The following is a 10,647-nucleotide window of genomic DNA, read 5'->3' as shown; positions in this document are numbered from 1 at the left end:
AGGCTCGGGCTGGAGAGTGGGGGACTGCGGAATCTATGACTTCTACTTATCAGAGGAAGAGGTGATAAGTAGGATGATGCTCATACCTTAGGTAACAGAAATCTTCCCTTTTTAAAAACCAATTAGAAAACATCACTATTACTCTGCTGACTTTTAACCAAACCACCCACATTTTCTAGAATTCCTTTTGGCATCTGAAGCTCAATTAGGGGGTGTTCCTTCCCTATCTCAGATTTAATTTCTGTTCTCGATTTCTCCCCATAATAGTAACTGTCCCCCACCCCAACAATTCCTGCTTTGTTCATTCTTCGATGAGTCCAAACTGCCTTCCTTCCTTTCACTTCCATACATGTCCTTCCTCTTCCCAGTAACGTCCCTTTGCTCTAAACAGCACCTCACAATTAGATTTGAGCCTGAACCACAGCAAAGTGAAATCCCCAGAAAATCTACCATGCTCTGATTGTTCCAAGAGCTACAACTAGAAGACCAACTCAATGACTCGACAATTTAAGGCTCCGAACCCTGGTACATGTTAATTTATAAACAGGTAAGAGCAAAGATGCTTGCCAGGTGGTCAACGTCTAAAATACCGGGGACTAGGGAAAGGATAAGTCACCCAGTCTCCTCCAATAACAAGCAGACAGTCTGAATACCATTAAGTGGGAAATCTTTCAATACCAATCGCTTTTCTATATAGGACCAGGAAATGGGGAGAATTACTGACACCCCTTTTTTTTAAAGGAAGTATTCCAGAACTCTCTTCCTACATAAAACTTGCCCTTTCCCAGTGGCCTTCAATTCTCCAGGCTTCAGTTCTTAAGAGTACATTGAAAACCAGCTGAGTAACTGTAAAAGCCCAAACGGTCACATTGGTAGATCTAAATCAATTCTGAAATTCTCCAGTACTGTCAGTCTCATATCTAGATTCAGATATCCAGGAGAAAAGCCATTACTATCTGAAAAACCTTTCACCTAGTCTAGTTCTCTTTTCTTTCATAGAATTGATTGCTTAAACTGCTTCAAGCCTTTCTGGTGGTTCCCTCCCACTTCCTTCCTAGTTCAGGGTTATCTAATGATGGAGCTGGGTAGGAAAATATAAAGATATCTTTGATTCCAAAGGAAGGGAGACAGGAAGGTAGAGGATTCTATGGAGTCAGATGTCTACGGTGGCTGAGATAGGCTTTTCTTCACTCTTCCTACCATGTCCCTTGGATCTGGATTTACCTCTATCGAACAGCAGGCATGCCCAGTCGCTTGGCTTTGAAATTAAAATTCAGAAAAAAAAAAAAAAAATACCCCTTCACCTACCATGGAGTGGCCCCAAATACCACCACTGGGAGGAAACTCACGTAAAGGCAAAGAAGAGGGTCGTGGCTCCCACTAAGAAGATGGCGGCTGCTGAGACCGGAACATACTTGCTAGGTTTGAATCTCTTTCCAGACTCTGCGGGCATGTTGGAGCTCTGATGGGAGATCTGCCCTGCCGCATAGCCCAGGCCCACACAGCGGCAGAACAGACAAGAAAACGGGACGAGGGCAACAACGGAAATAAGAGCACAGAAGGACACCAGGGAACAGAAAACTTTAAATTATCACCCTTCCCCCTCCCAAATAAAACCAAAGGTCAAAAGATCTCAAATGAAGGAAAGCGCATGGGAGGGGGAAAGGTGATTCCAAATGATGAATAACCACCTCCCCAGAACAAGGCAGGAGAGATTAAGAAACCCAGCTTGTACAGTTTAAAAATTGAAGACAAACAGTAGGTTGTACACATGCAAATGGTTGCAGGTAGAAAACATAGGCAGTCAGATAGATCAAGGAAAAATAGCTCATGGATGGAGATAAGTCTTCAGAAGGAAAGAAGGGGGAAATATCAAGATAGGGCAGAACTCTTCGGGCAAGGAAAGATTCTTCTGAAGAGATACTATAGTACCTCCACGACTACACTTCCACAGAATGTGAGCTGCACCCAAAGAGGTGTGCCCTGTGTTTCTATTTTAATCCGAGAAGGAACCCGGGGCCCCTTTCCAGGTTTAAAGAGAAGCTGTTTTTACTGCAGTCCTTGTCCTTTTTTAGGCAGTTTTCTCAATGACACCTTGACTTCAGGGCTTGTAGTCTGGCAATGATGGTTTAATTTTATTTATTTTCTCTCGATGGTTAAAGCTGGGCAGCAGCTGTTACAAGGTTGAGTTGTAAATCCTTTTCTTTGAAGGGGGAGGGAAAAGAGAGACGGCAAGCTTGTATGTCTTCAGTATCTTCTTGTTATTCCCAAGCCCTTCAAGAGCTTCTTTTCCTAGAGAGTTCATGCAAAACTAAAGCGTAACATAAAATCCCTGAAGCCATGTTCTTCCCAACAAGCAAAATAAGAGGAAGAACTCAATTCCACTCGATGATACTTTTTAAAGGTTACTGTGGATGAAAGCAAAGTTCCAAAGGGGTCCCCGTTTCCAGGTTAGTCAATGTCTCTGCTCTCTCTTCCTCAGTCTTGGGCTTTCTGGATGCAGAGTTTGGCTGGGTTACAGGGCCTCACCTGGAAAAAAAAAACAAATATCTTTATCAAAGAAATTCTTTCAGGGCATTTCTTAAGAATATCAAGGCTAAAACTCCACAAGCCATTCTGTTAAAAAGTGCCTTCTGAGAGAAAGATTATTTGCCACTTCACTTATGTGTATGTGGGGCTCTGAACTGGCAGGACAATGGATCTCGAATCCTTCACTTTTCTAAGTGCTTGCTGTTCACATTAGGAAGAGAAGAACGTGGCTTCACCTGGCCTCAGGTCGTCTTGTAAGGGGCCCACCTCCCCTGACACAAATAGTAACAAATATCAAAATCTAAAAACAAACAAGGGCACAGCAGTGACGGGCAGCCCTAGAAAAGAGATTTCTCTTTGGACGAAGAGTATTTATTGCTACAATGAAAAGAGAAAAAAATAACCTCAAAATTAGGACAGTTAGTCTTATTTCCTTTCTGTGCATGTCTCCCTCTCTCTCATCCCTCTATGCTTTGTAGTTATAACCCTGAAGAGGTAGAAGCTGAATGTTTGGTCTTCTGGAATAACACATGAAAGGACCTGGCCGAGAAATGTTCTTGCACTGAAAGGTGAAATGCCCTGTATGAGAAACTGAGTCAACCACAGAGGCTGGTCCTTTTCTACCTAATTCGACAGTTTTTTATTCCTGTATTAGCCTGTTAGGAAGTCAACTGAGCCCCACCTTCCCCAATACAATTAAGAGTAACAATTATTTCTGTTGATGGTAGTAGCAAAATAACCCTAGCACTTTGGATTTTATAAGATGTTTTTCATCTAGTGATCTCAAAGCACTTAACTCACATTATCGGTGACGCAGTCCCTTATACCATTCCAAAAAACTGAGGGCTAAAGAATGCCTCAGGCCATTCCACTGAATCACTTGAGCAGTCAAGTTCAGGATGCAAGGGTTCATTCATGTGCCCCTTTGCCAACACAAACCCTTTCTACCTCTTTCTCATCCACTACACTACTTGCCAAGTGATGACAACTTGGACTCTGCGGACCAAAAATTTTACTTGTTAGAATTTAAAAATAAATTTTATCGCACCCAGTGGTCTAGTATTTCCCTTAATATCAAAGGCAGAGATTAAAACATCAAAAGATTCAGATAATGAAATACAAACATGCCCTGGAATTTATCACTTCCTCTTTTACCTGTGGCACTGAAGGCAAAGGTGCCTTCTTTCAAGGTGCATCATGTCTCTCTTTAAAAAACAGCATTTTAGAGGGCCAAACAGTAATATAAGAACAAAGTGAACACCCAGAGATTACAAGAAATTGTTCAAGTCCTAGAAAAGATAAATCTTCTTTAGCCTCTAATGTTATGACCATTTAACTCTTGGTTTCCTAATCAAATCCCAACAATCTGAACGTAGGCCTTGGTATCTTTGCTAACGACGAGAAGCAAATTCTTGGTTTGTACACAGTACTATAAAACTTTCCCCTCAAAGCCCCAAAGAATAGAGATGAAAATTGCATTGCTTATATTTTATCTAGAGTAGAATATCATTTAGACACCATATATTTTAGATCACATTTTCCGACAGGAAAAAAAAATCACATGAACTAATACTGCCATAGCAATGCAGGATCATAAAAGGCCATGCAATATGGGAGTACAATACTGAGAAACAAAAGAGATCGGCACCTGAGATGTCTGGGGAGTATACATTGGAAGGGACAAGATATAACCTAAGAATTTACTGGGTAAAATAAAGAAGTACCAAGTCTTAGCAGAAGTGCTGTGGGTAGTAGGGATAAGACTACAGAATAAGTGTGGTTTTTTTCAGCAGTCTGGGTCCACACCAGTATGAGAAAGGTGTGTACGGCATATTCAGGCACAGAGTAATCTATGGAATGGAAATATGCATATATAAAACAAATCAGAGAATATATGGTTTGAAGACTTTAATACAGGTTTAATACCAGGACCTCCTTAAAGGGGTGAATGGATACGGGCACTACCACTGATAGAACAAGTATTGTTGGTTGAAATAAAGTGGAGAATAATACAATACAGTAAATCTGAATACGAAGTAATCAAAGTATCGTGGAATAATCCACATGTCAAGACACTGGCTTAAGAATCAAGTAGAAGTTTAATATGGGTTCTACCATTATATACCGAAGTAGCAAAATACACGGATATACAATTCTTGTAGGCATTAGGTGGGTAATAATGAGCCTTCTGAAGAGATTTGATACAGTACAGAGGGATACTGGGGTAAAAAGATAGGGATGAGAATATAAGATCAACCTAGACAAGATGGCATTAAGCAGGAAGTGAAAAATCCAAGCAGAAAAATGGTCTAGAATATAACATATTTGATTCTACCCCTCGCTTCATAACTTTAAGTCACTTTCTTACTTCACATTTCAGTGTTTTCATTCGGCCAAGTGGATAAAACATCTTCCACCTCCGTGTCTCACAAAGAGATTCCTATAGATAAAATATTTGCAAACACATCTGAGCTCCGCCTGTAAAAAGTACAAAGTACTTAAAGCATGGAGCACCAGGCTGGTGGGGGTGAGGAAGCGGACGGATGGGAGACAACAGGTAACAGGATGAGACTTGAGCCAAAATAAGTATCGGCAGAGTGAGCGAGGGACCTGAAACGCAGGGAGATAAAAGGGGAACAGCACCCAGTCCCCACCCTGGAGCTGGGGCAAGGAGAATCACCGTACGGGGCAGCGCTGACTGAGATTGAGAAGACGGAATCCGCGGTGGCAGGGCCCACTGGGGCTGCTGCGGGAGAGGGCTGCGGAGGACGGCAGAGCCCGCGGCGTAGGGCCGGGGGCGGAAGGGGCGGCGGCTGGGCACCAGGCGCCGAAGGGGACCTAGGTCCCGAGCTAGGACCGGGCAGCCGGGCAGTAACCCGTTCTGAGCCCCAGCGGCCGTGGATCCCCGGCCTCTACTCGTCGTCCGTTTCCGGGGCCCACGGGTCCTGCCGCAGTTGGATGACCCGGCCCGAAGGAGGAATGGGGCCTCAAATCACCTCCCCCTCCTCAGTCCCCCTTCCCTAGAGGTCACTCTCCCCTCCCATCTCACTGGCCCTGCACTTCCGGTTCCGCAGGGGCCGGTGTCCCCGATACTCACCCCCGGCGCGGTTCCCGTCACCGCCGCCGTCGTCGTCGCTGCCGCCTCCCAGCAGTGCCGTCCGGCCTCTGAGAAGCAGCGCGCGGCCCCCGCACGCTCCACGCCCGCCCTGCTCCGCGCGCTCCCGCTCGGCGGCGCTCGTCTTCGAGCCGGCGCGCGGCCGTTGCCCTCAGTGCCGGGTCTCTAGCCCTCCCCGCGTTCCCATTGGCTCCCTGTCCCGGACGCGCGCGACGTCTCGAGCGGGGCACGTTTCTCTCATTCATGCGACTCGCGCCGCCGCGCCCGCCCCCGCTCACTCTCCCATTCACCTATAGCCCCCACCCCCACGCCGCTCTATGGCGTGCGCGCGAACCCCGGCGACCGCGGCGACCTCGCGGTCTGATTGGCTGCATAGGCACGGCGACGTGCGCACGCGAGAAAACGAGGACGCGCGCGCAAGGCCGTCGGGTTCCGCAGGCGACTGGGAGAGGGGGATTTGGAGTACTGCGCAGGAGTCAGAAATGGGGAAATGGCCGGCCGAGTGTTCCTTTTTCCTACGTCCTATTTTCTGTTCCCGCTGGATCCAAGCAGAAATCCTTGGAAGTAAAAAAGTAGTAATATGTGTTTACTGGAAGAACTCAAAAAGCAAGGAGCTACCCCGTCGAATTCGCTAAGCCTTCCCAAGCAAATGTGGTACAGTCCAGACTGGCTTCCAGTACAACCAATCACCAGTATAGGCCCCGGCGTTTTCCTGTTTCTGCCCCTTCAAGCATTGGCCAAACGTTTGGCGAGTAAATAGCCCACCTCTCCCACCCACCCCCCTTTTTTTTTGATGGCGAAAACTTTATTTAAAAGAAACTTGAAGCAGTTCTCGGTCCAGCAAGTTTCCTAGAACCAGCAGAATCCCAGGGGGATGGAACGGTCGGGGCTGTGGCTCTCGCGTGGAAGGGGCACCGGGTCTGGAAGAGCCAGTGTGGGGCGATGCTCCTGCCAAAGGCCCAGGATGAAGAGGAAAGAGCGGGCGCGAGCCTTGGAGCCGTAGCGTCTACGGTGGAAGGAGGCACAGGGAGTGCGCGCCATCTGAGGCGGTGGCAGCCCCCCAGGGTGCGACCCAGCTTTTGGTTCCGCGTAATTTCCTTAGTTTCCAACTGCAACCCAAGGAATGGGCGCTGCATCCCTAACCGCGCTGGAAGGAAAAGGCTCTCTAGAAGCTCCTGTCCCTGGCGAGATGTTGGCCAGCTCAGATCACAGCGCCACACTTTGCCCTAATTAGCCCTACACAGCTGTGAACCCAAGAGCAAGGCCAGGTGTTCTCTCATTAGGCCATTTCTTTTATGAAAGCAGCTCTGGCTATTACATAATAGTCTTTCAAAAAAGTGTTCCACCAGCTATTTCTCTGAAGCCAAGGTTCCTCACTTGATTCTAAATCCTGTGGTCTGTCTTGGGGTTTGGTGTCAGATGTTAGTGGTTTAACTATGTTCTGATACTTTAGCGCTAGACAGCAAGGTGAAAGAGAAAGATTTACCTTCTGTTTTCTGGGGTCTAATCTACTTTCTCTGGCATGGCATATACATCAGGTTTTAGTTTATCCTTGCTAAGGGGTCAGTCCATTTATTGCAACACACTGAGCGTTCTCTTTAATGAATGTGTATTAAAAAATTAAATCTTTAAAATACTTTAGACCTTATAAAAGGTAAAGTTAAGGTACTACCGAAGATAGAATATTTCTTTTATTTATAGAGGCTTTTCTATCTTTTAAGGTTAATTTGTTTCCTTAGGAAGAGATCAAATTCCATTTTTTTCTATTATATATATTTTTTAGATTTTAAAACTTCATTTCCCCAACTTCGCAAATTTGGCATCTTTTCAAGAGCCTAAGACCCTGCAAATTGTTTTGTCTCCTTGCTAGAAAGTGCTGAATGGGAATAAAAATTCAACCTCCCACCATCCTAAACTCTCCTAAGATACTGGACTACTGGATGCCAAGCTCCTAGCTGGATGAGCACAAACAGTTGGCATAATCACTACCAAGGTTTAGAGAGTTTCCAGTTTCCTGTCCAGTTTTCCTTAGGATCATGCAAGATATTTCCTGGAAAGAATGTTTAATAGAGCATAAGGTTTAAACTGCCAGCCACTTCTGAAAAGTATTAAACAGTAAAATCTAGGCTAAAATAATGGGCTAGCCAGACTACCAAACTTCAAATAAATATATCAAGAAATACCTTAGTTTTTCTAGTGTACTTTATCTGTACTTTTTCAAATCCTGTTCACTTGCATTTCCTTATGCTTATAGGAGGCAAACACATGGTTATTTTTAGACCAACTCACTGGTAAATAAACAGGCAGACAACAAAATGCTACCCTAGAGTTTAGACGCAGAGAGGAATGACCTTTCAGCACCAACCTCTCTGTTTAAATACTGCAGCCTTCCCTCCTGTCCCTGTCATATATCTCTGCTTGTTAGATGACAGTTTCTCCCCTTGTGCTCTGGATCTCATCCTTCCCCCTGCATTGTCTTCTGAATTTTCTAACATTTGAAAAATGAAAACATACTGAAAAAAACGGTGGCAAGAACATACCATGGCCATCATTAAATTCTCAACCTCCAGGGTCTGTCAATATGCTGAGGCACCCTATCTAAAAGACTAACTCTTCCTTAATTCCATACCACCACCCCAGTCCCTTTCTTAGCAAAGCTTCTTAAAAGGGTTGTCTATAATTGTTCTCTACTTCTACAGTTTATATTACCTCAATATATTTCAATAGGACTTTTATCTCCACCAGTCCAAGACTGTACTGTTCAGGGTCAATACTGACATCCATGCTTCCAGATCCATAGTCAAGTCTCCTTTGCTAGCTCGCATTATACGTCACCTCTTATGCTGGGAGTGCCCTGAAAATCCCTCTTCTGCCTTCTTCTTTCCACTTACACAGTCCCCTAAGTGACTTCATCCAATACCACTGCTTTAAATGCCCTCTATAGGTCAATAGCTCCCAAGAACCTTCAGCCCTAACTTTCCCCCACCCTCCAGATTCATGTTTCCAACATCTACATGGCATCTCCATATGGATGACTAATAATTCAAACCTAACAGTGCTGAAGTAGAACTCCTGATATTCCTTTATTCCCTCCTGGAGTTTCTCCAGTCTCATAGTCAATCTAGTGGCTCACGTAAAAAATCTAGGTTCATTTCTGATTCCCCTTCTTTTCCTCACCACTCCCATCAGCAAGTTCTATCAACTTTATCTCTAAAATGTTCCAAAGCAATCTACTCACCAGCTCCACCTACTCTAATTTACCAATTCTCACATTGAAACTAACTTGTGTTCCTGCTTCTACTTTTGCCTCTATAATCCATGTTCCATACAGCAGTGACTTCGAAATGTAAATTAGATGTCATTCCTCTGTTTAACTATCTGCTAGGGTCTGAATGTATACTGAATTCGTATACTGAAATCCTAACCCCCAAAGATGGTATTAGCAGGTGGGGCTTTTTGAGTGGTGCTTAGGTCATGACTACAGAGCCCTCACAGGTGAAATTAGTGCCTATTCCAAAGAGGGTCCATAGGGCATCCTTGCCCCCCCTTCCACTTCATGAGGACACAGCTAGAAGTTGGCAGTTTGCCACCTGGAAGTGAGCCTTCATCAGAACAGGACCATGCTGGTGCTTTGATCTTGAACTTTCCAGCCTCCAGAACGGTGAGGTTTCTGGTGTTTATAAGCTACCCAGTCAGTAGTATGTTGTCACAGAAACTGGAAGAGACTAGACACACCCCCCTCCCACTTCTTCCTACTGCTGTTAGATTACGAAAACTTTATCTCATCTTTGCTGTTCCCTCCAGCCTCCATTTTTACCCCTCTCCCCTTGATTCACTATACTCCAGCCATACTGGCCTTTCCTTTCACCGAACACATCAAGCTTTTTCCTTTCTCCACTAGGAAGACTTTGCCCGAATTTTACACAGCCATTCAGGTCTTCACTTGAAATGTAAGCTCAGGAGAGGCCTTTCCTGACCACCCAATCTAAAGTAGCCTCTCAGTCACTGTCCTATAACACCCAATTTTAAGTCTCTGTTCAGCACTTACCTTTCTCGTGTTTGTTCTATAATATGTTCCCTAAGACTTTGTCTATCCTGTATCTATGTAGACGGTTACTGGCAAATAGTAGATGCTTGATAAATACTTGTGGCAAGAATGAATGAAGGGCATCAGATACTTATTCAGTAATCTAGGTCCAAACCAGGAACACCAATTATTTGTAAGAGATCAGACAATGGGCTTTCCCAATTGCTTACCACCTGAAATTTACACTCAACTTACACTTTAACTGATTCCAATCAAATAGACAATAGGAAAAATAGCTGCAGCTGAGAGAAAATGAGCTATCTCTGGAAAACGATCAGATCTGAAATCTCTACTCAAGTTTATGACCAGCCTCTTTGGTTCCTCATAGTAAGCCTGGCGTTGGCAACAGATTTAGCATCTATTTACCTAAGTGCAGAGAAAAGGGGAACCATCATAAAAATTCACCTGCTTGGCTCACACGTGAGCTCTTGGCTTTCCTCTCCTCTAAATATTTAGCAATAAATCATTCCAATGTTGTTCTGTAATTCTTTGTGGGGGGGAACAAAATTAAATATACCAACTTCTATGATGTGCAAAAATATTTATTAAAATAATTTTTTTCCCAAGTTCGAACTTTATTGGAAGGAGGCCTTCTAATACATTTTTTCATCCTGGATTAATGAGGTAACAAATGCTACATACAGACTATAAAGCAGTGATAAAAACGGGAAAAAATGGGATTCTCCAGAACCTTAGAGAATTCAAAGTAGCACTTTACGTGATCTAAGAAGCCAATTAAATTCTCATGGTTTTCCTTTAGGTTCAAGATTAGATGAGTTGGGTTACTACCATCTGTTTTAAGAGGCAGAATACATGTTTCCTACTAGTCCACCATTTAGGGGTCAGCCTGGCCTCAACAGATTCTCATACCTCAGCCCATCTGCCTTTCGTGATGGCTAGGCCTCCATGCCCCAGA

General features: G+C 44.4%; 2 protein-coding genes across 3 annotated transcripts in view; both read right to left on the bottom strand.

Annotated features, from left to right (window-relative positions):
• Nucleotides 1-5,911, bottom strand: part of ZDHHC5 (zinc finger DHHC-type containing 5) — a 22,526-nt gene extending 16,615 nt beyond the window's left edge. The window contains exons 1-2 of one of the 2 annotated variants that reach the window (XM_006906004.2): nucleotides 5,627-5,911; nucleotides 1,350-2,529 (exon numbers count right to left, since the gene is read on the bottom strand). In XM_006906004.2, coding sequence (XP_006906066.1) covers nucleotides 1,350-1,453 — 104 coding nt within the window. In that variant the 5' untranslated portion in view covers nucleotides 1,454-2,529; nucleotides 5,627-5,911. Of the gene's footprint in view, nucleotides 1-1,349; nucleotides 2,530-5,214; nucleotides 5,506-5,626 lie in introns of those variants that run through there. The other variant, XM_015599184.2, reaches the window with a different exon arrangement.
• CLP1 (cleavage and polyadenylation factor I subunit 1) overlaps nucleotides 5,550-10,647 on the bottom strand; it is a 7,706-nt gene continuing 2,608 nt past the window's right edge. Inside the window, exons 4-5 of the mRNA XM_006906017.3 lie at nucleotides 6,560-6,650; nucleotides 5,550-5,768 (exon numbers count right to left, since the gene is read on the bottom strand). Coding sequence (XP_006906079.1) covers nucleotides 5,550-5,768; nucleotides 6,560-6,650 — 310 coding nt within the window. The remainder of the gene's footprint in view (nucleotides 5,769-6,559; nucleotides 6,651-10,647) is intronic.

Source organism: Pteropus alecto, unplaced genomic scaffold (assembly GCF_000325575.1).
Source record: "Pteropus alecto unplaced genomic scaffold, ASM32557v1 scaffold91, whole genome shotgun sequence".
Classification (NCBI taxonomy): Eukaryota; Metazoa; Chordata; class Mammalia; order Chiroptera; family Pteropodidae; genus Pteropus; species Pteropus alecto.
The sequence above is the reverse complement of the archived record's forward strand: the minus strand, read 5'-3'. Positions and strand labels throughout refer to the sequence as shown.